Below are 27,370 nucleotides of genomic sequence, written 5' to 3'. Positions count from 1 at the left end.
ACTAGGATATGGGTCCCACACACACTGACTCTCACTGGGGTACAGGTCCCACACATACTGACTCTCACTGGGGTACGTGTCCCACACACACTGACTCTCACTGGGGTACGTGTTGCACACAGACTGTCTCTCACTGGGGTTCGTGTCCCACACACACTGTCTATCACTGTGGTACGGGTCCCACACATACTGACTCTCACTGGGCTACGAGTCCCACACACACTGAATCTCACTGGGTTATGTGTCCCACAGACTTTGACTCTCACTGGGTACGGATCCCACACACAATGACTCTCACTGGGGTACGTGTCCCACACACTCTTACTCTCACTGGGTACTAGTCCCACACACACTGACTTTCAATGAGGTACAGTTCCCTCACACACTGACTCTCACTGGGGTACGGGTCCCTCACACACTGACTCTCACTGGGCTACAGGTCCCACACACACTGACTCTCACTGGGGTACATGACCCACACACTCTTACTTTCACTGGGTACTGGTCCCACACATACTGACTCTCAATGAGGTACGGGTCCCTCACACACTGAATCTCACTGGGGTATGTGTCCCACACACACTGACTCTCACTGGGGTATGGGTCTCACACACTTTAACTCTCACTGGGGTACGGGTCCCACACACACTGACTCTCAGTGGTGTACGGGTCCCACACACACTGACTCTTACTGTAATACAGGTCCCAAACAAACTGACGCTAACTGGGGTATGTCACCCACACACACTGACTCTCACTGGGGTACGGGTCCCACACACACTGACTCTCACTGGGGTATGGGTCCCACACACACTGACTCTCACTGGGGTACGGTTCACACACACTCTGACTCTCATTGGGGTACGGGTCCCACACAGACGGACTCTCACTGGGGTACGTCTCCCACACACACACTGACGCTAACTGGGGTACGTCTCCCACACACACACTGACTCTCACTGAGGTACGAAACCCACACTACGTCTCTCACTGCGGTATTCTTTCCACACACACCGTCTCTCAGTGGTGTACAGGTCCCACACGCACTGACTCTCACTGGGTTATTGGTCCCACACACACTGATTCTCACTGGGGTACGGGTCCCACACACAAAGACTCTTACCAGGGTACGGGTCCGACACACACAGACTTTCACTGGGGTACGGCTCCCACACACAATGACTCTCACTGGGGTACAGGTCCCACAGACACTGACTCTCACTGGGCTACGGGTCCCACACACACTGACGCTAAATGGTGTACGTTTCCCACACACATACTGACTCTCACTGAGGTACGAAACCCACACTACGACTCTCACTGGGGTATGCTTCCCACACACAGCGTCTCTCAGTGGTGTACGGGTCCCACACACTCTGACTCTCACTGGGTTATTGGTCCCACACACACACTGACTCTCACTGGCGTAAGGGTCCCACACACACAGACTCTTACCGGGGTACGAGTCCGGCACACACAGACTTTCACTGGGGTACGTGTCCCACACACACTGACTCTCACTGGGGAACAGGTCCCACACACACAGACTCACATTGTGGTACGGGACACACACTATGTATCTCACTGGGGTATGATTCCCACACACACCGTCTCTCAGTGTTGTAAGGGTCCCACACACACCGACTCTCAATGGGGTACAGGTCCCACACACACCGTCTCTCAGTTGTGTACGGGTCCCCCACAAACTGACTCTCACTGGGGTACGGGTGCCACACAAACTGACTCTCACTGTGGTACAGGTCCCACACACACTGACTCTCACTGGGGTACGGGTCCCACACACACTGACTCTCACTGGGGTACGTTTTGCACACACATTGTCTCTCACTGGGCTACGAGTCCCACACACACTGAATCTCACTGGGTGATGTGTCCCACAGACTCTGACTCTCACTGGGGTACAGGTCCCACACGCACCGTCTCTCAGTTGTGTACGGTTCTATCACACACTGACTCTCACTGTGGTACGGGTCCCACACACACTGACTCTCACTGTGGTACGGGTCCCACACACACTGACTCTCACTAGGATATGGGTCCCACACACACTGACTCTCACTGTGGTACGGGTCCCACACACACTGTCTCTCACTGGGGTATGGGTCCCACACACACTGACTCTCACTAGGATATGGGTCCCACACACACTGACTCTCACTGTGTACGGGTCCCACACACACTGACTCTCACTGGGGTACGTGTCCCACACACACTGACTCTCACTGGGGTACAGGTCCCACACATACTGACTCTCACTGGGGTACGTGTCCCACACACACTGACTCTCACTGGGGTACGTGTTGCACACAGACTGTCTCTCACTGGGTTTCGTGTCCCACACACACTGTCTATCACTGTGGTACGGGTCCCACACATAATGACTCTCACTGGGCTACGAGTCCCACACACACTGAATCTCACTGGGTTATGTGTCCCACAGACTCTGACGCTCACTGGGTACGGATCCCACACACAATGACTCTCACTGGGGTATGTGTCCCACACACTCTTACTCTCACTGGGTACTTGTCCCACACACACTGACTCTCAATGAGGTACATTTCCCTCACACACTGACTCTCACTGGGCTACGGGTCCCACACACACCGTCTCTCAGTGGTGTACGGGTCCCACACACACTGACTCTCACTGGGGTACATGTCCCACACACTCTTACTTTCACTGGGTACTGGTCCCACACATACTGACTCTCAATGAGGTACGGGTCCCTCACACACTGACTCTCACTGGGGTATGTGTCCCACACACACTGACTCTCACTGGGGTATGGGTCTCACACACTTTAACTCTCACTGGGGTACGGGTCCCACACACACTGACTCTCAGTGGTGTACAGGTCCCACACACACTGACTCTCACTTTAATACAGGTCACAAACAAACTGACGCTAACTGGGGTATGTCACCCACACACACTGACTCTCACTGGGGTACGGGTCCCACACACACTGACTCTCACTGGGGTACAGGTCCCACACACACTGACTCTCACTGGGGTACGGTTCACACACACACTGACTCTCATTGGGGTACGGGTCCCACAAAGACGGACTCTCACTGGGGTACGTCTCCCACACACACACTGACGCTAACTGGGGTACGTCTCCCACACACACACTGACTCTCACTGAGGTACGAAACCCACACTACGTCTCTCACTGCGGTATTCTTTCCACACACACCGTCTCTCAGTGGCGTACAGGTCCCACACGCACTGACTCTCACTGGGTTATTGGTCCCACACACACTGATTCTCACTGGGGTATGTGTCCCACACACACGGACTTTCACTGGGGTACGGGTCCCACACTCTCTGACTCTCACTGGGGTATGGACCCCACTCACACTGACTCTCACTGGTGCACGGGTCCCACAGATACTGACTCTCACTGGGGTACGGGTCCCACACACAATGACTCTCACTGGGGTACATGTCCCACACACACAGATGCTAACTGAGGTACGTTTCCCACACACACACTGACTCTCACTAAGGTACGAAACCCACACTACGACTCTCACTGGGGTATGCTTCCCACACACACCGTCTCTCAGTGGTGTACGGGTCCCACACACTCTGACTCTCACTGGGTTATTGGTCCCACACACACACTGACACTCACTGGGGTAAGGGTCCCACACACACAGACTCTTACCGGGTTATGGGTCCGGCACACACAGACTTTCACTGGGCTACGGCTCCCACAATATCTGAGTCTCACTGGGGTACGGGTCCCACACACACAGACTCACATTGTGGTACGGGACCCACACTATGTCTCTCACTGGGGTATGCTTCCCACACACACCGTCTCTCAGTGGTGTACGGGTCCCACACACACTGACTCTCACTGGGGTACGGGTCCCCCACACACTGACACTCACTGGGGTACGGGTCCCACACACACACTGACTCTCACTGGGGTGCGGGTCCCCCACACACTGACTCTCACTGGGGTACGGGTCCCACACACACAGACTCTCATTTTGGTACCGGTCCCACACACACTGACGCTCACTGGGGTATGGGTCTCTAACACACTGACACTCACTGGGGTACGGGTCCCACACACACTGACTCTCACTGGGGCACAGGTCCCACACACATTGTCTCTCACTAGGATACGGGTCCCACACACACTGACTCTCACTGGGGTACGTGTTGCACACACTGTCTCTCACTGGGGTACGTGTCCCACACACACTAACTATCACTGTGGTACGGGTCCCACACCTACTGACTCTCACTGGGCTATGAGTCCCACACACACTGAATCTCACTGGGTTATGTGTCCAAAAGACTCTGACTCTCACTGGGTACGGATCCCACACACAATGACTCTCACTGGGGTACGGGACCCACACTATGTCTCTCACTGGGGTATGCTTTCCACACACACCGTCTCTCAGTGGTGTACAGGTCCCACACGCACTGACTCTCACTGTGTTATTGGTCCCACACACACTGACTCTCACTGGGGTAAAGGTCACACACACACAGAGTATTACCGGGTACGGGTCCGACACACACAGACGTTCACTGGGGTACGGGTCCCACACTCTCTGACTCTCACAGGGTTACGGGTCCCCCACACACTGACTCTCACTGGGGTACGGGTACCACACACACTGACTCTCACTGGGGTACATGTCCCACACACTCTTACTTTCACAGGGTAATGGTCCCACACATATTGACTCTCACTAGGGTACGGTTCCCTCACACACTGACTCTCACTGGGGCACAGGTCTCACACACACTGACTCTCACTAGGATACGGGTCCCACACACACTGACTCTCACGGGGGTATGGGTCCCACACACACTGACTCTCACTGGGGTACGGGTCCCACACACACTGACTCTCACTGGGGTAAGGGTCCCACACACAATGACTCTCACTAGGATACTGGAGCCACACACACTGACTCTCACTGGGGTACGGGTCCCACACACACTGACTATCACTGTGGTACGAGTCCCACACAAACTGAATCTCACTGGGTTATGTGTCCCACAGCATCTGACTGTCACTGGCTTACGAATCCCACGCACAATGACTCTCTCTTGGGTACGGGTCCCACGGACAATGACTCTCACTGGGGTACGTGTCCCACACACTCTTACTCTCACTGGGCTACGAGTCCCACACACACTGAATCTCACTGGGTTATGTGTCCCACAGAATCTGACTGTCACTGGGTACGGATCCCACACACACTGATTCTCACTGGGGTACGGGTCCGACACACACAGACTTTCACTGGGGTACGGGTCTCACACTCTCTGACTCTCACTGGGGTATGGACCCCACTCACACTGACTCTCACTGGAGTACATGTCCCACAGACACTGACACTCACTGGGGTACGGGTCCCACACACACTGACGCTAAATGGGGTACAAAACCCACACTACGACTCTCACTGGGGTATGCTTCCCATACACACCGTCTCTCAGTGGTGTACGGGTCCCACACACTCTGACTCTCACTGGGTTATTGGTCCCACACACACTGACACTCACTGGGGTAAGGGTCCCACACACACAGACTCTTACCGGGTTATGGGTCCGGCACACACAGACTTTCACTGGGCTACGGCTCCCACAATATCTGAGTCTCACTGGGGTACGGGTCCCACACACACAGACTCACATTGGGTTACGGGACCCACACTATGTCTCTCACTGGGGTATGATTCCCACACACACCGTCTCTCAGTGTTGTACGGGTCCCACACTCACTGACTCTCATTTTGGTACCGGTCCCACACACACTGACTCTCAGTGGGTTACGGGTCCCACACACACTGACACTCACTGGGGTACGGGTCTCTAACACACTGTCTCTCACTGGGTACGGGTCCCACACGCATTGACTCTCACTAGGATACGGGTCCCACACACACTGACTCTCACTGGGGTACGGGTCCGACACACACTGTCTCTCACTGGGGTACGTGTCCCACACACACTAACTATCACTGTGGTACGGGTCCCACACATACTGACTCTCACTGGGTTATGTGTCCAACAGACTCTGAATCTCACTGGGTACGGATCCCACACACACTGACTCTCACTGGGGTACCGGACCCACACTAAGTCTCTCACTGGGGTATGCTTTCCACACACACCGTCTCTCAGTGGTGTACAGGTCCCACACGCACTGACTCTCACTTGGTTATTGGTCCCACACACACTGACTCTCACTGTGTTATTGGTCCCACACACACTGACTCTCACTGGGGTAAAGGTCACACACACACAGAGTATTACCGGGGTACGGGTCCGACACACACAGACTTTCACTGGGGTACGGGTCCCACACTCTCTGACTCTCACTGGGGTACGGGTCCCCCACACACTGACTATCACTGGCGTACGTGTCCCACACACACTGACTCTCACTGGGGTACGGGTCCCACACACACTGACTCTCACTGGGGTACGGGTCCCACACACACACTGAATCTCACTGGGGGACGGGTCTTATACACACTGACTATCACCGGGGTACAGTTCCCACACAAAATGAATCTCATTGGGGTACGTGTCTCCCACACACACTGAATCTCCATGCTGCACGGGTCCCACACACACCGTCTCTCACTGGGGTACGTGTCCCACACACACTGACTCTCACTGGGGTAAAGGTCACACACACACAGAGTATTACCGGGTATGGGTCCGACACACACAGACTTTCACTGGGGTAAGGGTCCCTCACACACTGTCTCTCACTGGGGTAAGGGTCCCACACACACTGTCTCTCACTGGGGTATGGGTCCCACACACACAGACTTTCACTGGGGTACGGGTCCCACACTCTCTGACTCTCACTGGGGTACGGATCCCCCACACACTGACTATCACTGGCGTACGTGTCCCACACACACTGACTCTCACTGGGGTACGGGTCCCACACACACTGACTCTCACTGGGGTACGGGTCCCACACACACACTGAATCTCACTGGGGGACGGGTCTTATACACACTGACTATCACCGGGGTACAGTTCCCACACAAAATGAATCTCATTGGGGTACGTGTCTCCCACACACACTGAATCTCCATGCTGCACGGGTCCCACACACACCGTCTCTCACTGGGGTACGTGTCCCACACACACTGACTCTCACTGGGGTAAAGGTCACACACACACAGAGTATTACCGGGTATGGGTCCGACACACACAGACTTTCACTGGGGTAAGGGTCCCTCACACACTGTCTCTCACTGGGGTAAGGGTCCCACACACACTGTCTCTCACTGGGGTATGGGTCCCACACACACTGACTCTCACTGGGGTACGGGTCCCCCACACACTGACTCTCACTGGGGTACGGGTCTCACACACACTGACTCTCACTGGGGTACGGGTCTCACACACACTGACTCTCACTGGGGTACGGTTCACACACACACTGACTCTCATTGGGTTACGGGTCCCATACACACTGACTCTCACTGGGGTACAGTTCACACACACACTGATGCTAACTGGGGTACGTCTCCCACACACACACTGACTCTCACTGGGTTACGAAACCCACAGTACGTCTCTCACTGGGGTATGGTTTCCACACACACCGTCTCTCTGTGGTGTACAGGTCCCACACGCACTGACTCTCACTGGGTTATTGGTCCCACACACACTGACTCTCACTGGAGTAAAGGTCACACACACATAGAGTACTACCGGGGTACGGGTCCGACACACACTGACACTCACTGGGGTACGGGTCCCACACATACTGACTCTCACTGGGGTACGGGTCCCACACACACTGACTCTCACTGGGGTACGGGTCCCACACGTATTGACTCTCACTAGGGTACGGGTCCAACACACCCAGACTCAAATTGTGGTACGGGACTCACGCTATGTCTCTCACTGGGGTATGCTTGCCACACACACCGTCTCTCAGTGGTGTACGGGTCCCACACGCACTGACTCTCACAGGGTTATTGGTCCCACACACACTGACTCTTACTGGGGTACGGATCCCACATACACTGATTTACACTGGGGTACACATGCCACACACGAGGACTCTCACTGGTGTATGGATGCCACAAACAATGACTCTCACTGTGTCACAGTTCCCACACACACTGACTCTCCATGCTCTACGGGTCCCACACTCACTGACTCTCACTGGGGTACATGTCCCACACACTCTTACTTTCACTGGGTACTGGTCCCACACATACTGACTCTCACTGGGGTACGGGTCCCACACACACTGACTCTCACTGGGGTACGGGTCCCTCACACACTGACTCTCACTGGGGTATGGGTCTCACACACACTGTCTCTCACTGGGGTGCTGTCCCACACACACTGACTCTCACTGGGTTACGGTTCCCTCACACACTGACTCTCACTGGGGTACAGGTCTCACACACGCTGTCTCTCACTGGGGTACGGGTCCCACACACACCGTCTCTCAGTTGTGTACGGGTCCCACACACACTAACTCTCACTGTAATGCAGGTCCCAATCAAACTGACACTAACTGGGGTATGTCACCTACACACACTGACTCTCACTGGGGTACAGGTCCCACACACACTAACTCTCACTGGGGTAAGGATCCCACATACACTGATTCTCACTGGGGTACGCATGGCACACACAAGGACTCTCACTGGTGTATGGATCCCACAAACAATGACTTTCACTGGGGTACGGGTCCCACACACACGCACTCTCACTGTTGTATGGTTCCCACACACAATGACTCTCACTGGGGTATGGGTCCCACACACACTGTCTCTCACTGGGTACGGGTCCCACACGCACAGACTCTCAAAGGGGACCAGGACCCACAGTCCGTCTCTCACTGGGGTATGCTTCCCACACGCAACGTCTCTCAGTGGTGTACCGGTCCCACACGCACTGACTCTCACTAGGTTATTGGTCCTACACACACTGACACTCACTGGGGTAAGGGTCCCACCCACACAGACTCTTACCAGGGTACGGGTCGGACACAAACAGACTTTCACTGGGGTACGTATCCCACCCACACTGACACTCACTGGGGTACGGGTCCCACACACACTGACTCTCACTGGGGTAAGGGTCCAACACTCTCTGACTCTCACTGGGGTACGGGTCCCACATACACTGACACTCACTGGGGTACGGGTCCCACACACACTGACTCTCACTGGGGTAAGGGTCCAACACTCGCTGACTCTCACTGGGGTACGGGTCCCACACTCTCTGACTCTCACTAGGGTACGGGTCCGAAACATTCTGATGCTCACTGGGGTAGGGGTCTCACACACACTGACTCTCACTGGGGTACGGGTCCCACACCCACTGACTCTCACTGGGGTACGAAAACCACACTACGTCTCTCACTGGGGTATGCTTTCCACACACACCGTCTCTCAGTGGTGTACAGGTCCCACACGCACTGACTCTCACAGGGTTATTGGTCCCACACACACTGTCTCTCACTGGGGTACAGGTACCACACACACTGACTCTCACTGGGGTACGGTTTCCACACACGCGGACTCTCACTGGGTTACGGGTCCCATACACACGGACTCTCACTGGGGTATGTGTCCCAATCACTCTGACTCTCACTGGGGTACGGTTCACACACACACTGACTCTCAATGGGGTACGGGGCCCCACACACTGACTCTCACAGGGGTATGTGTCCCAAACACACTGACTCTCACTGGGGTACGGTTCACAAACACACTGACTCTCACTGGGGTACGGTTCACACACACACTGACGCTAACTGGTGTACGTCTTCCACACACACACTGACTCTCGCTGGGGTACGAAACCCACACTACGTCTCTCACTGGGGTATGCTTTCCACACACACCGTCTCTTAGTGGTGTACGGGTCCCACACGCATTGACTCTCACAGGGTTATTGGTCCCACACACACTGACTCTCACTGGGGTACGGGTCCCACACACACTGACTCTCACTGGGGTACGGGTCCCACACACACAGACTCACATTGTGGTACGGGACCCACGCTATGTCTCTCACTGGGGTCGGCTTCCCACACACACCGACTCTCAGTGGTGTACGGGTCCCACACACACTGACTCTCACTGGGTTATGGGTCCCACACACACAGACTCTCACCGGGGTACGCGTCCCATACTCTCTGACTCTCACTGGGTTACGGTTCCCAAACACACTGACTCTCACTGGGGTACAGGTCCCACACATACTGACTCTCACTGGGGTATGGATCCCGCACTACGTCTCTCACTGGTATATGCTTCCCACACACACACTGACTCTCACTGGGGTATGGGTCCCACACACACTGACTCTCACTGGGGTATGGGTCCCACACACACTGACGCTCACTGGGGTACGGGTCCCACACACACTGACTCTCACTGGGGTACAGGTCCCTCACACACCGACTCTCACTGGTGTACGGGTCCTACATACATTGGCTCTCACTGGGGTAATATTTCTACACACACTGACTCTCACTCGAGTACGGGACCCAAACACACTTACTCTCATTGGGCAACGCGTTGCACACAGACTGTCTCTCAGTGGTGTACGGGTCCCACACACACTGACTCTCACTGGGGTACGGGTCCCACACACACTGACTCTCACTGGGGTACGTGTCTCACACACACTGACTCTCACTGGGGTACGGGTCCCACACACACTGACCCTCACTGGGGTACGTGTCTCACACACACTGACTCTCACTGGGGTACGGGTCCTTTCACTCACTTACTCTCACTGGGGTACGGGTCCCACACATACTGACTCCCACTGGGGTATGGGTTCCACACACAGACTTTCACTGGGGTACGGGTCCCACTCACACACTGACTCTCACTGGGATACGACTCCCACACACACTGACTCATTGGCGTACGGGTCCCACACACACTGACTTCACTGGGGTACGGGTCCCTCAGACACTGACTCTCACTGGGGTACGGGTCCCACACACACTGACTCTCACTGGGGTGTGGGTCGCACACACTGACTCTCACTGGGGTTATGGGTCCCTCACACACTGACTCTCACTGGGGTGTGGGTCGCACACACTGACTCTCACTGGGGTACGGGTCCCTCACACACTGACTCTCACTGGGGTACGGGTCCCTCACACACTGACTCTCACTGGGGTACGGGTCCCACACACACTGACTCTCACTGGGGTACGCGTACCACACACACTGAATCTCACTGGGTTATGTGTCCCACAGACTCTGACTCTCACTGGGTACGGATCCCACACACAATGACTCTCACTGGGATACGGGTCCCACACACACTGACTCTCAATGGGGTACGGGTCCCACACACACTGACTCTCACTGGGGTACGGGTCCCACACACACTGACTCTCACTGGGGTACGTGTCCCACACACACTGACTCTCACTGGGGTATGGGTCCCACACACACTTACTCTCACTGGGGTACGGGTCCCACACACACCGTCTCTCTGAGGTGTACGGGTCCCACACACACAGTCTCTCACTGGGGTACGTGTCCCACACACACTGACTCTCACTGGGGTACGGATCCCACATACACTGATTCTCACTGGGGTACGCATACCACACACGGACTCTCACTGGTATATGGATCCCACACACAATGACTGTCATTGGAGTGTTGTCCCACAAACACTGACTCTCACTTGGATACGGGTCCCACTCACACTGACTCTCACTGGGGTACCGCTCCCACAAAAATTGACACTCACTGGGGTACGTGTCACACACACACTTACTCTCACTGTGGTATGGGTCCCACACACACTGACTCCCACTGGGGTGCGGGTCCCACACACACACACTGACTCTCATGGGGTACGGGTCCGAAACACTCTGATGCTCACTGGGTCACAGTTCCCACACACAATGACTCTCCATGCTCTACGGGTCCCACACACACTGACTCTCACTAGGGTACGGGTCTCACACACACTGACGTTCACTGGGGTACGGGTCCCACACACAATGACTCTCCATGCTCTACGGGTCCCACACACACTGACTCTCACTAGGGTACGGGTCTCACACACACTGACGTTCACTGGGGTACGGGTCCCACACACACACTGACTCTCACTAGGGTACGGGTCTCTAACACACTGACTCTCACTGGGGTACGGGTCCCACACACACTGACTCTCACTGGGGTACGGGACCCACACACACTGACTCTCACCGGGGTACAGGTCCCACACACACTGACTCTCACTGGGGTACGGATCCCACATACACTGATTTACACTGGGGTACGCATGCCACACACGAGGACTCTCACTGGTGTATGGATGCCACAAAAAATGACTCTCACTGGGTCACGTGTCCCACACACACGGACTCTCACTGGTGTAGGGGTCTCCCACACACACTGATTCTCACTGGGTCACAGTTCCCACACACACTGACTCTCCATGCTCTACGGGTCCCACACTCACTGACTCTCACTGGGGTACATGTCCCACACACTCTTACTTTCACTGGGTACTGGTCCCACACACACTGACTCTCAATGAGGTACGGGTCCCTCACACACTGACTCTCACTGGGGTATGTGTCCCACACACACTGACTCTCACTGGGGTACAGGTCTCACACACGCTGTCTCTCACTGGGGTACGGGTCCCACACACACCGTCTCTCAGTTGTGTACGGGTCCCACACACACTGACTCTCACTGTAATGCAGGTCCCAATCAAACTGAAGCTAACTGGGGTATGTCACCCACACACACTGACTCTCACTGGGGTAAAGGTCCCACACACACTGACTCTCACTGGGGTATGGGTCCCACACACACTGACGCTCACTGGGGTACGGGTCCCACACACACTGACTCTCACTGAGGTACAGGTCCCTCACACACCGACTCTCACTGGTGTACGGGTCCTACATACATTGGCTCTCACTGGGGTAATATTTCTACACACACTGACTCTCACTCGAGTACGGGACCCAAACACACTTACTCTCATTGGGCAACGCGTTGCACACAGACTGTCTCTCAGTGGTGTACGGGTCCCACACACACTGACTCTCACTGGGGTACGTGTCTCACACACACTGACTCTCACTGGGGTACGGGTCCCACACACACTGACCCTCACTGGGGTACGTGTCTCACACACACTGACTCTCACTGGGGTACGGGTCCCTTCACTCACTTACTCTCACTGGGGTACGGGTCCCACACATACTGACTCCCACTGGGGTATGGGTTCCACACACAGACTTTCACTGGGGTACGGGTCCCACTCACACACTGACTCTCACTGGGATACGACTCCCACACACACTGACTCATTGGCGTACGGGTCCCACACACACTGACTTCACTGGGGTACGGGTCCCTCAGACACTGACTCTCACTGGGGTACGGGTCCCACACACACTGACTCTCACTGGGGTGTGGGTCGCACACACTGACTCTCACTGGGGTTATGGGTCCCTCACACACTGACTCTCACTGGGGTACGGGTCCCTCACACACTGACTCTCACTGGGGTACGGGTCCCACACACACTGACTCTCACTGGGGTACGCGTACCACACACACTGAATCTCACTGGGTTATGTGTCCCACAGACTCTGACTCTCACTGGGTACGGATCCCACACACAATGACTCTCACTGGGATACGGGTCCCACACACACTGACTCTCAATGGGGTACGGGTCCCACACACACTGACTCTCACTGGGGTACGGGTCCCACACACACTGACTCTCACTGGGGTACGTGTCCCACACACACTGACTCTCACTGGGGTATGGGTCCCACACACACTTACTCTCACTGGGGTACGGGTCCCACACACACCGTCTCTCTGAGGTGTACGGGTCCCACACACACTGAATCTCACTGGGGGACGGGTCTCATACACACTGACTTTCACCGGGGTACAGTTCCCACACAAAATGAATCTCATTAGGGTACGTGTCTCCCACACACACTGAATCTCCATGCTGCACGGGTCCCACACACACTATCTCTCACTGGGTTACGTGTCCCACACACACACAGTCTCTCACTGGGGTACGTGTCCCACACACACTGACTCTCACTGGGGTACGGATCCCACATACACTGATTCTCACTGGGGTACGCATACCACACACGGACTCTCACTGGTATATGGATCCCACACACAATGACTGTCATTGGGGTGTTGTCCCACAAACACTGACTCTCACTTGGATACGGGTCCCACTCACACTGACTCTCACTGGGGTACCGCTCCCACAAAAATTGACACTCACTGGGGTACGTGTCACACACACACTTACTCTCACTGTGGTATGGGTCCCACACACACTGACTCCCACTGGGGTGCGGGTCCCACACACACACACTGACTCTCATGGGGTACGGGTCCGAAACACTCTGATGCTCACTGGGTCACATTTCCCACACACAATGACTCTCCATGCTCTACGGGTCCCACACACACTGACTCTCACTGGGGTACGGATCCCAAATACACTGATACTCACTGGGGTACGCATGCCACACACAAGGACTCTCAGTGGTGTATGGATCCCACAAACAATGACTCTCACTGGGGTACGGGTCCCACACACACGCACTCTCACTGTTGTATGGTTCCCACACACAATGACTCTCACTGGGGTACGGGTCCCACACGCACAGACTCTCAAAGGGGACCAGGACCCACAGTCCGTCTCTCACTGGGGTATTCTTCCCACACGCACCGTCTCTCAGTGGTGTACCGGTCCCACACGCACTGACTCTCACTGGGTTATTGGTCCTACACACACTGACACTCACTGGGGTAAGGGTCCCACCCACACAGACTCTTACCAGGGTACGGGTCGGACACAAACAGACTTTCACTGGGGTACGTATCCCACCCACACTGACACTCACTGGGGTACGGGTCCCACACACACTGACTCTCACTGGGGTAAGTGTCCAACACTCTCTGACGCTCACTGGGGTACGGGTCCCACACTCTCTGACTCTCACTAGGGTACGGGTCCAAAACATTCTGATGCTCACTGGGGTAGGGGTCTCACACACACTGACTCTCACTGGGGTACGGGTCCCACACCCACTGACTCTCACTGGGGTACGAAAACCACACTACGTCTCTCACTGGGGTATGCTTTCCACACACACCGTCTCTCAGTGGTGTACAGGTCCCACACGCACTGACTCTCACAGGGTTATTGGTCCCACACACTCACTGGGGTACGGGTCCCACACACACAGACTGTCACTGGGGTACAGGTACCACACACACTGACTCTCACTGGGGTACGGTTTCCACACACGCTGACTCTCACTGGGTTACGGGTCCCATACACACGGACTCTCACTGGGGTATGTGTCCCAATCACTCTGACTCTCACTGGGGTACGGTTCACACACACACTGACTCTCACTGGGGTACGGAGCCCCACACACTGACTCTCACTGGGGTATGTGTCCCAAACACATTGACTCTCACTGGGATACGGTTCACAAACACACTGACTCTCACTGGGGTACGGGACCCACACACACTGACTCTCACTGGGGTACGGTTCACACACACACTGACGTTAACTGGTGTACGTCTGCCACACACACACTGACTCTCGCTGGGGTACGAAACCCACACTACGTCTCTCACTGGGGTATGCTTTCCACACACACCATCTCTTAGTGGTGTACGGGTCCCACACGCACTGACTCTCACAGGGTTATTGGTCCCACTCACACTGACTCTCACTGGGGTACGGGTCCCACACACACAGACTCTCACTGGGGTACGGGTCCCACACACACAGACTCACATTGTGGTACGGGACCCACGCTATGTCTCTCACTGGGGTATGCTTCCCACACACACCGACTCTCAGTGGTGTACGGGTCCCACACACACTGACTCTCACTGGGTTATGGGTCCCACACACACAGACTCTCACTGGGGTACGCGTCCCATACTCTCTGACTCTCACTGGGTTATGGTTCCCAAACACACTGACTCTCACTGGGGTACAGGTCCCACACATACTGACTCTCACTGGGGTATGGATCCCGCACTACGTCTCTCACTGGTATATGCTTCCCACACACACACTGACTCTCACTGGGGTACGGGTCCCACACACACTGACGCTCGCTGGGGTACGGGTCCCACACACACTGACTCTCACTGGGGTACAGGTCCCTCACACACCGACTCTCACTGGGGTACGGGTCCTACACACATTGGCTCTCACTGGGGTAATATTTCTACACACACTGACTCTGACTCGAGTACGGGACCCAAACACACTTACTCTCATTGGGCAACGCGTTGCACACAGACTGTCTCTCAGTGGTGTACGGGTCCCACACACACTGACTCTCACTGGGGTACGGGTCCCACACACACTGACTCTCACTGGGGTACGTGTCTCACACACACTGACTCTCACTGGGGTACGGGTCCCACACACACTGACTCTCACTGGGGTACGTGTCTCACACACACTGACTCTTACTGGGGTACGGGTCCCACACATACTGACTCCCACTGGGGTATGGGTTCCACACACAGACTTTCACTGGGGTACGGGTCCCACACACACTGACTCTCACTGGGATATGACTCCCACACACACTGACTCATTGGCGTACGGGTCCCACACACACTGACTCTCGCTGTGGTACGGTTCCCACACACACTGACTCTCGCTGTGGTACGGGTCCCACACACACTGACTTCACTGGGGTATGGGTCCCTCACACACTGACTCTCACTGGGGTGTGGGTTGCACACACTGACTCTCACTGGGGTTATGGGTCCCTCACAAACTGACTCTCACTGGGGTACGGGTCCCACACACACTGACTCTCACTGGGGTACGGGTCCCTCACACACTGACTCTCACTGGGGTGTGGGTCGCACACTCTGACTCTCACTGGGGTTATGGGTCCCTCACACACTGACTCTCACTGGGGTACGGGTCCCACACACACTGACTCTCACTGGGGTTATGGGTCCCACACTCACTGACTCTTACTGGGGTTATGCCCATTTCTAATTGTCCTTGAGAAAGTGGTGGTGAGCTGAGTCATTGTGATCTGTGAGCCACGATGTGCTTGTTGTGTTATAGTTCATATTCCAGTTCTTCATTTTTCATTCCTTGTAGGTGGAGAGATGGGAGGTGACGTTAATATGCACTGGATCTGCTTCTCGGCCATGCTAATGTTGTGCGGAGTTAGTTGCCAATATTCTCAATTCTTTGAACATTACCATCACACAGCATCAGTGTTTGCTGAGCTGAGCCCTACAGAGATGCGAGCAGTGAGTTCCTTCCTTCTAGCTCAGAAAAACCTCAATCTGTCAGCTGCAACATCTCATACACTTCACAAAAATTATATCTTCCTCATTGAGCTTCAAATTCCCAAGAAACAACACATTCTCAATTTCCTCAATGGTATTGGCTGTGCTCCTCGACGCAATGCTAAGGCCATCATCTTCTTTGGTGCGGGACCAAAGCCCAATGTGACAGAATACATTGTAGGGCCACTGCCAATACCCAAGTATTTTCATCCTGCGAGATTGAGGAGTAAACAGCCCATAAAGTTTACCTCGCGACCAACAACTTATGTAGAGATTGCACTCATTCACGAGAAACTGCAAGAGGTCACCAAGACTGCGACCCTATTCTTGAAGGAAACCAGTGGATTCTGGTACCACAATTGCACTGACCGCTGTCTGACCTTCACCGATGTTGCACCAAGGGGTCTGAGGTCAGGAGATAGGAAGTCGTGGTTTATACTGCAGCAAGGCAAGGAAGGCTTTTTCATCCATCCAATTGGCCTCGAGATCCTCTTGAACCATAAATCTGTGGACCCACGGCATTGGGCTGTGGAGAAGGTTTGGTACAATGGGCAGTACTTTGACAGTATGGAAGAGCTGGTGAGGAAATACAACATGGGCCTTGTGAATATCTTCAAGCTGCCTGAACATCCGAGTGAGGATGTCTTCTCCACCTACATCCCCAGAGGCCACTTCAAAACTCGCACCGACATCCCTGGGCCTAAACAATATGAGGGTCAGGGGAAGAGGTACAAGGTGAAGGGGAATTCGGTCCTGTACGCAGGCTGGAGCTTTGCCTATAGAATGCGAACATCTACTGGGCTCCAACTTTTCAATGTTAGGTTCAATGATGAGCCAATTGCCTTTGAGATTAGTGTTCAGGAAGCGCTTGCCTTCTATTCTGGTCACAGCCCAGCAGGAATGCAAACTAAATACATCGATACTGCTTGGGGGATGGGCACCTTTGATTATGAACTGGCAAAGGGGATTGATTGCCCAGAGATTGCCACCTACAAAGATGCCTATCATTTCAGGGACACAGACCAGCCAGTCCGCTACAAGAATGCTTTGTGTATATTTGAACATTCCACCGCCGTCCCTCTGAGGAGACATTTTAGCAGCAACTTCCAAGGCAGCTTCAAATTCTATGGAGGTCTCGAGAACCATGTGCTTGTGATCAGGACCATATCCACTGTCTATAACTATGACTATATCTGGGACTTTATCTTCCACCAGAATGGGGTGATCGAGGTTAAGGTCCATGCCACTGGTTACATCCATTCTACCTTCTTCACCCCTGAGGGGGAGAACTATGGAACTAAAGTTTATGACTATGTCCTGGGCAATCTCCACACACACCTCATCCATTATAAAGTGGACCTGGATGTGGCAGGTGGGTTATCAAAGTCCTGAATCCACAGTTACAGGAATGAGTCCTGGGCACAGGAGGCAAAGGCTGGACATTTCCCCAGCCAATACTCTGCTTTTTAGCTTTTTCACCATTGCCTCTCATCTCAGCCATTTCCCTCCCTCCCACCTCCCTGCTCTTCCACTAATCCCCCACCCTTCTCCTAGCTTTCTACCCCCTTCCCTCCTTCCTGGAAAGGGAGCCCTTGATGGAGGCAAACCTCTGTGCCCCTTTACACCTGAAGCCCAAGCAGGGTGACCTGCCAGGTGTCTGTCCCCTACCCCTGAACTCCAGAGGCCAACGAGGGTGGCAGGAAGGCCACTTGGGGAATATTACAATCCACCCCCCGCCCCTCACCCCAACACCAAGAGCACCCTCCCCGCCTACACCCCCACACACTCCCCGCCACCTGCAAACCCACCAGCAGGGAACCATTCTGCTCAATAATTTAAAAAAACTGAAAAGTACAGATGGATCTGAGTGAAAGCAGAAAATGCTGGAGAAACTCAGCAGGTCCGGCAGTATCTACGGAGAGGGAAACAGAGTGAATGTTTCGAGTCCGTATGACTCTTCTTCAGAGCTGAAGAGCAGTAGGAATGGGATGGATGTTATATTGTTTTAGAGGGGGTGGAGCAGGTGGAGCAAGATAGAAGGTTAGGGGTAGATGGGAGCTCAGGAGAGTACTGACCCTCTGACAGTGCAGCACTCCCTCAGTACTGACCCTCTGACAGTGCAGCACTCCCTCAGTAATGACCCTCTGACAGTGCAGCACTCCCTCAGTACTGACCCTCTGACAGTGCAGCACTCCCTCAGTACTGACCCTCTGACAGTGCAGCAATCCCTCAGTACTGACCCTCTGACAGTGCAGCACTCCCTCAGTACTGACCCTCTGACAGTGCAGCACTCCCTCAGTACTGACCCTCTGACAGTGCAGCAATCCCTCAGTACTGACCCTCTGACAGTGCGGCACTCCCTCAGTACTGACCCTCTGACAGTGCAGCACTCCCTCAGTACTGACCCTCTGACAGTGCAGCACTCCCTCAGTGCTGACCCTCTGACAGTGCAGCACTCCCTCAGTACTGACCCTGTGACAGTGCAGCACTCCCTCAGTACTGACCCTCTCACAGTGCAGCACTCCCTCACTACTGACCCTGTGACAGTGCAGCACTCCCTCAGTACTGACCCTCTGACAGTGCAGCACTCCCTCAGTACTGACCCTCTGACAGTGCAGCACTCCCTCAGTACTGACCCTCTGACAGTGCAGCAATCCCTCAGTACTGACCCTCTGACAGTGCGGCACTCCCTCAGTACTGACCCTCTGACAGTGCAGCACTCCCTCAGTACTGACCCTCTGACAGTGCAGCACTCCCTCAGTGCTGACCCTCTGACAGTGCAGCACTCCCTCAGTACTGACCCTGTGACAGTGCAGCACTCCCTCAGTACTGACCCTCTCACAGTGCAGCACTCCCTCACTACTGACCCTGTGACAGTGCAGCACTCCCTCAGTACTGACCCTCTGACAGTGCAGCACTCCCTCAGTACTGACCTTCTGACAGTGCAGCACTCCCTCAGTACTGACCTTCTGGCAGTGCAGCACTCCCTCAGTACTGACCTTCTGACAGTGCAGCACTCCCTCAGTACTGACCTTCTGACAGTGCAGCACTCCCTCAGTACTGACCCTCCGACAGTGCAGCACTCCCTCAGTACTGACCCTCTGACAGTGCAGCACTCACTCAGCACTGACCCTCTGACAGTGCAGCACTCCCTCAGTACTGACCCTCTGACAGTGCAGCACTCCCTCAGTACTGACCCTCTGACAGTGCTGCACTCCCTCAGCACTGACCCTCTGACAATCTCTCAAGTTGAACCCACAACATCCTGAGATTACTGTCCTCTGAACCGAGCTGATCTATCTGAGTAATTTTCCATGCAATTTGGCTGAGTGTCTCTAGATTCCACATTACATATTCACATTCCGTACCTTTAGCAGATGTGTTTCAATGAGGATTTTATTGCCTTTTCCAGTTGCACAGATGTTTTCAATATCCTGTCGAGTCTGTAATACTCATCTTCAGAGCTAAAGAGAAGTCAAAATGTGATGAAAATTAGACTAATTAAGGGGGATGGGGCAGGTGTAGCTGGATAGAAGGCCAGTGATAGGTGGGGGCAAAGGAGAGATTGCCAGAGATGTCATGGACAAAAGGACAAAGTGGTGTTAATGGTAGTGGTACCGGCTAAAGGAGGTGCTGATGGTGGTATCCCACCAGCCTCCACATTCAAAGGATCATCCTCCGCCATTTCCACCAACTCCAGCATGATGCCACCCCCAAACACATCTTCCCTTCACTCCCTCATCTGCATTCCGTAGGGATTGTTCCCTCTGGGACACCCTGGTCCACTCCTCCATCACCCCCAACACCTCAACTCCCTCCCACGGCACCTTCCCATGTAACTGCAGAAGGTGTAACACCTGCCACTTTACTTCCCCTCTCCTCACCGTCCAAGGGCCCAAACACTCCTTTCAAGTGAAGCAACATTTCACTTGCACTTCCCTCAATTTAGTCTACTGCATTCGCTGCTCCCAATGCGGTTTCCTCTACATTGGAGAGACCAAACGCAGACTGGGTGACCGCTTTGCAGAACACTTTCGGTCTGTCCGTAAGCATGACCCAGACCTCCCTGTTGCTTGCCATTTCAACACTCCACCCTGCTCTCATGCCCACATGTCCATCCTTGGCCTGCTGCAATGTTCTAGTGAAGCTCAATGTAAACTGGAGGAACAACACCTCATCTTCCAACTAGGCACTTTACAGCCTTTCAGACTTAACATTGAATTCAACAACTTTAGGTCATGAACTCTCTCCTCCACCCTTACCCCCTTTTTTATCCCCTTTTTTCAATATTCATCCTCATTTTAAATTTTTATTTTTATTTACTTTGATTTTTATTCATTGTTTTATCTCCACCTTTCATCCTATTTTCGATCTTTTTCCCCACCTACGTCCCCTCCCCCCAGCCCCACCCCCACAAGGGCATCTGTCACTTGTTCATGTTCTTTCCAGAGTGCTTACCCTTGTCCTGCTATTACCACCTTCTGCTTTCTGACCTTAACACCACCATCAGCACCTCCTTTAAACAGAACCACTGTCATTAACAGCCCTTTGTCCTTTTGTCCATGACATCTCTGGCAATCTCTCCTTTGCCCCCACATATCGCTGACCTTCTATCCAGCTACACCTGCTCCACCCCCCCTTAAACAGTATAATTTTCATCACATTTTTATTTCTCTTTAACTCTGAAGAAGAGTCATACAGACTCAAAATGTTAACTCTCCACAGAGGCTGTTAGACCTGCTGAATTTTTCCAGGATTTTCTGTTTTTGTTTCAGATTTCCAGCATCCGCAGTATTTTGCTTTTACTTTAATACCCTGTCCACTGGACTGAGAGAAATTTGGTTTAATTTACTATCCAGATGAGAGGCTGAGAATGTTAGATTGGGAACTCTGGCTTGTGAAGCACCTTTTTATTTTTTAATTTTTTTTTTATAGGAACAGAGAACAGTTTTGAAACAATTGGACTGAAGTTCGAAAACATCAGTAACCCCTGGAGCCCAGGAGATTACGTTGTGCAGTCGAAACTGGAGAGGGTGCAAAGAGTTCGAGAGCGAGCAGCTGCTTTCCCCTTCACAAAACCCTCACCCCGATACCTGCTCTTTTATAACCCCCAGAAGAAGAACAAGTGGCAGAGTCACAGAGCCTATCGCATCCAGTTCAACTCCCAGGCTGATCGTCTGCTGCCTCGTGATTGGAAGGAGGAGAAGGCCATCACTTGGAGCAGGTCAGATCACTGTCCAATCAGAAAACAATCTCCAGCCACCAGCTATTCATTCATCAGCAGCCAATCCCCAGTCAGTAAATGATCTTTCATCGAGGCACAAAAAGACTATTTATAATTATCATATTAAACAAAAACAGAAAATGCTGGAAATACTCAGCAGGTCAGGCAGCATCTGTGGAGAGAGAAACAGAGTTAATGGTTTGGGTTGATGCTGATTCTTCATTGAGCTTTTACATTTGGAATGGGAGGGGGTGTTGGGAGTGATTGAGGAGTGGACCAGGGTGTCACAGAGTGAAAGGTCAGGCCAGGGGAAGATTTACCTGGTACGTGCAGCACCCTGGAGCTGGCAGGAAATAGTGAGGATGATCCTTTCAATGAGGAGGCTGCTGGGGTGGGAAGTGAGGACAACGTACAGACATACGAATTAGGAGCAGGAATAGGCCACAGCTTTATTTACACTATATACATGAGTTACTCAGTAGGTACATCTTTCTTGAGTACAGTCTATTCCATCTGCTCTCCAGAGTCTCTAGCACATGACTGATGATGTCACTGTTATATCATGATACACATCACTAACTCATTAGCATAACTATTAATCCCTTATACTACAATGACAAAGGGAAGTATAGGACCAATTAGTGAATATGGATAACTTGTGTGTGGAGGCACAAGATATAGGGATAGTTCTTAATAAATAATTCATGAATACTTGTGGCCTGTTTCTAAAGAGAAGGATGAAGCTGAGTCTATAGCTCAGGAGGAAGAGTGTGAATTATTCATTGCAACTGACCCGAAATAGTGAGAGAGGAATTTGTAAAGGGTTTAACACCTTTGAAAGTGGATAAATCCCGAGGCCCAGATGAAATGTAATCCAGGCTGCTGAGAGAAGCAAGGGAAGAAATAGCAGAGGCTCTGACCATCATTTTCAATCCTCTCTGACTATAGGCATCATGCTGGAGGATAGCTAATGCTGTACGGTTGTTTAAAAAGGGAGGAAATGATAGACTGAGTAATTATAGACCAGTCAGCCTAACCTCAATGGTGGGAAAATGATTGGAAAAAATTCAGAGAAACAGTATAAATTGTTATTTAGAGAGTCAGGGGTTGATCAAGGCTCGTCGGTATGGATATGTTAAGGAAGGTCCTGCCTGACTAACTTGATTGAAGTTTTTGAGGTAACAAGGTGGCTGAGGGTGGAGGATTTGATGAAGTCAACATGGATTTTCACAAGGCTTTTGACAAAGTACCACATGTTAGACTGGTCAGAAAATTAATAGCTCATGGGACCCAAGGGAAAGAGGCAAATTGGATCCAGTGGCAGGAAAAGTGTTTTTATGACTGGAAGGCTGTTTCCAATGGGATTCCTCAGGTCTTATTACTGGCTGTCACTTGTATATATCAAAGATTCAAATTTTTAAAAATTTGTCCATGGGATGTGGGTGTCACTGGCCAGGCCAGCATTTATTAGCCATCCCTAGTTGCCTTAATTCAGTTCAATGCGTCAACCATGTTGCTGTGGGTCTGGAGTCACATGTAGGGATTTCCTTCCCTAAAGGACATTAGTGAACCAGATGGGTTTTTACAACAATTGACAGTGGTTTCATGGTCATCATTAGACTTTTAATTCCAAATTTTTATTAAATTCAAATTCCACCATCTGCTGTGGCAGGATTTGAACCTGGGTCCCTGGATTACTAGTGCAGTGACAACACCACTATGCCATTGCCTCTCCCCACCACCCACTAACATGTGAGGGTATGATTAAGAAGTTTGCAGATGAGATGGACCATTGTCCGTGTGGTTGATGCTGAGGGAGAAAACTGTACAATGCAGGAAAATATAAATGGACTGGTCCAGGGGGCAGAAAAGTGGCAAATGGAATTCAATCTGGAAAAGTGTGAGGTGATGTATTTGGGGAGGGCAAACAAGGCAAAGCATTACACAATAAATGGGAGGATTCTAAAAAGTTCCAAATGTCAGGACTTCTGCAGGATTCTGATGTGCACCTTCTGCCATCCAACTGGTCTCCGACAATCTGGAGACTGGAAGACTGGGGACTCTGTTTTAATGAAATCGCCTCTCATTCTTGTAAACTCCAGAGAAAAAGACCCAAGTTACTCAGCCTCTCATCATAGGACCCCCTCATCCCAGGGACCAATCGAGTGAACCTTGGCTGTACCGCCTCCAATGTAAGTTTATCCTTCCTTAAACATGGAGACCAAAACTGTACACAGGATTCCAGATGTGGTCTCACCAAAACCCTGTACATCTGGAGTGAGACTTCTTTAGTTCTGTACTCCAATCCCCTTACAATAAAGGCCAACATGACATTTGAGTTGTGGTCCCGCATGCTCACGTTCTGTGTTCCTTGTACAAATGTACCCAAGTCTCTTTAAACATCATCATCAAAAGTTTCACATCTTTTAAAAAATATTTTTTCTATTCTTATGACCAAATTACCTCATGGGGAGAATTTTACATTCCCTGGCGGGTTTCTGGGCAGACCAGGCCCTTCCCACCAGGCTCCCACCAACCCACCCAACTCCTGGTACGCTGGTTCTGGCCAGCCTGCCCTTGCCCCGATTGAAGGGCTTAAGTGGCCAATCATTGACCACCTAAGAGTTGTTTCCTGCACAGCCTCATTTTCCAAGTGAGTGGGAAGAGTTCTGGGTCAGGGGGAACCCAAAAATCAACTGGGTTCAGGCCTCGGGCCAGTAGGAGAGAGGGCACCTCCATCAAGAGCCCTTTTTACATCGATGATGCCCCCAAACCCCAAAGTTTCTGGACCCTCCACGGGATTCCTCCTCCCTGGCTTCCCCTCTGCCCACCCACCACCATTCCCCCCTCGCCCCTCTACCGGGCCTCACCTCCCCTCCCCACCCCACCCCAAGACCCCCAAAAGTTGCCTGGTCCTGGAATCCCAGGATTTTAGCCTCTGGGGGCTGTTGGTAGTCCCAGTCCTTTCCACTGTAGCTTTTGACACTGCAGGGCCTGGAGTGCTACTCGCCCATCGGATTGACCGGCAGCTCCCTGAGGTGGGGCTTCCTCCCCATCGGATTAGCCGGCAGCTCCCTGAGGTGGGGCTTCCTCCCCATCGGATTAGCCGGCAGCTCCCTGAGGTGGGGCTTCCTCCCCATCGGATTGGCTGGCAGATCCCTGAGGTGGGGCTTCCTCCCTAGTCAGGTTTGCAAGTTCAGCCCCCAGCCAATAAAGGCTCGTTGGAGCAACAAACAGCTACAGGACAGGCAGTGTGGGCAGGCGTGTGTTCTCCACCGACACCTCAGAAGATGGGGAGGGAAAGTCTTCCATTTTGGCCCAGATTTGCTCATCGTCTCTGTGTGTCACCAGGTACCGGTTGGCAGTGACTCGTTTCCGAGAGAGGGAGGAGTGCAGCAGCGATATGTTTCTTCAGAATGACCCATGGGATCCAAACGTTCGTTTCGAGAACTTTATCCAAAACAATGAAAATATCACCAATCAGGTAGGACAGACTCACATTCAGGACCAGAGTCTTTTACAGACCTGAGCCCAAGGCTCTGGGACCCTAACAGTAACTGCTCCTGGGCACAGCCTATACAGGAAAATTAGCTTCAAATCAAATACCATCTGATTCAGATGGTGACTGACCCTGGTCATTTTCTCGTTATTGCAGGACCTGGTTGCCTGGGTAACAGTTGGTTTCTTACACATTCCACATTCTGAAGATGTGCCGAATACGAGTACTCCCGGAAATGCCGTTGGATTTTTCCTCCGTCCATTCAATTTCTTTCAGGAAGATCCTTCAGTGTCCTCGCGAAGTGTGGTGATAGTGAGGCCAGAGGGTAAATCCTTCTCCAGTGTGAAGATCCAGACATGGCAAAATGCCACTGGAGACTACTGCCTGAAACAAACCCCCTTCAGATATAACGGCACCTATTTACCGGACTAAACACTCAAGTGTGCACACAGAACAGTTAACAGACGTCACCCAGAATAGATCCCGTTAACACCCATAACTCAAACCCGGTGTAGAACTCGTTAACACCCATAACCCACACCCGGTGTAGAACTCGTTAACACCCATAACCCACACCCGGTGTAGAACTCGTTAACACCCATAACCCACACCCGGTGTAGAACCCGTTAACACCCATAACCCACACCCGGTGTAGAACCCGTTAACACCCATAACCCACACCCGGTGTCGAACTCGTTAACACCCATAACCCACACCCGGTGTCGAACTCGTTAACACCCATAACTCACACCCGGTGTAGAACTCGTTAACACCCATTACCCACACCCGGTGTCGAACTCGTTAACACCCATAACTCACACCCGGTGTAGAACTCGTTAACACTCATAACCCACACCCGGTGTAGAACTCGTTAACACCCATTACCCACACCTGGCGTAGAACTCATTAACACCCGTAACCCACATCCAGTGTTGAACTCGTTAACACTCATAACACACACCCGGTGTAGAACTCGTTAACACTCATAACCCACACCCGGTGTAGAACTCGTTAACACTCATAACCCACACCCGGTGTAGAACTCGTTAACACTCATAACCCACACCCGGTGTAGAACTCGTTAACACCCATTACCCACACCCGGTGTAGAACTCTTTAACACTCATAACCCACAGCCGGTATAGAACTCGTTAACACTCATAACCCACACACGGTATAGAACTCGTTAACACTCATAACCCACAGCCGGTATAGAACTCGTTAACACTCATAACCCACACA

General features: G+C 52.7%; 1 protein-coding gene across 1 annotated transcript; it reads left to right on the top strand.

The window, feature by feature from the left end:
* Positions 1-17,237: 17,237 nt before the first annotated feature.
* Positions 17,238-26,560, top strand: aoc1 (amine oxidase copper containing 1). Its single transcript, XM_041189334.1, has 4 exons — positions 17,238-18,777; positions 22,341-22,629; positions 25,981-26,113; positions 26,285-26,560. Exons 1-4 carry the CDS (start codon positions 17,238-17,240, stop codon positions 26,558-26,560), a joined length of 2,238 nt encoding a protein of 745 aa, XP_041045268.1.
* The last annotated feature ends 810 nt before the right edge of the window (positions 26,561-27,370 follow it).

Source organism: Carcharodon carcharias, chromosome 6 (assembly GCF_017639515.1).
Source record: "Carcharodon carcharias isolate sCarCar2 chromosome 6, sCarCar2.pri, whole genome shotgun sequence".
NCBI lineage: Eukaryota > Metazoa > Chordata > Chondrichthyes > Lamniformes > Lamnidae > Carcharodon > Carcharodon carcharias.
The sequence above is the reverse complement of the archived record's forward strand: the minus strand, read 5'-3'. Positions and strand labels throughout refer to the sequence as shown.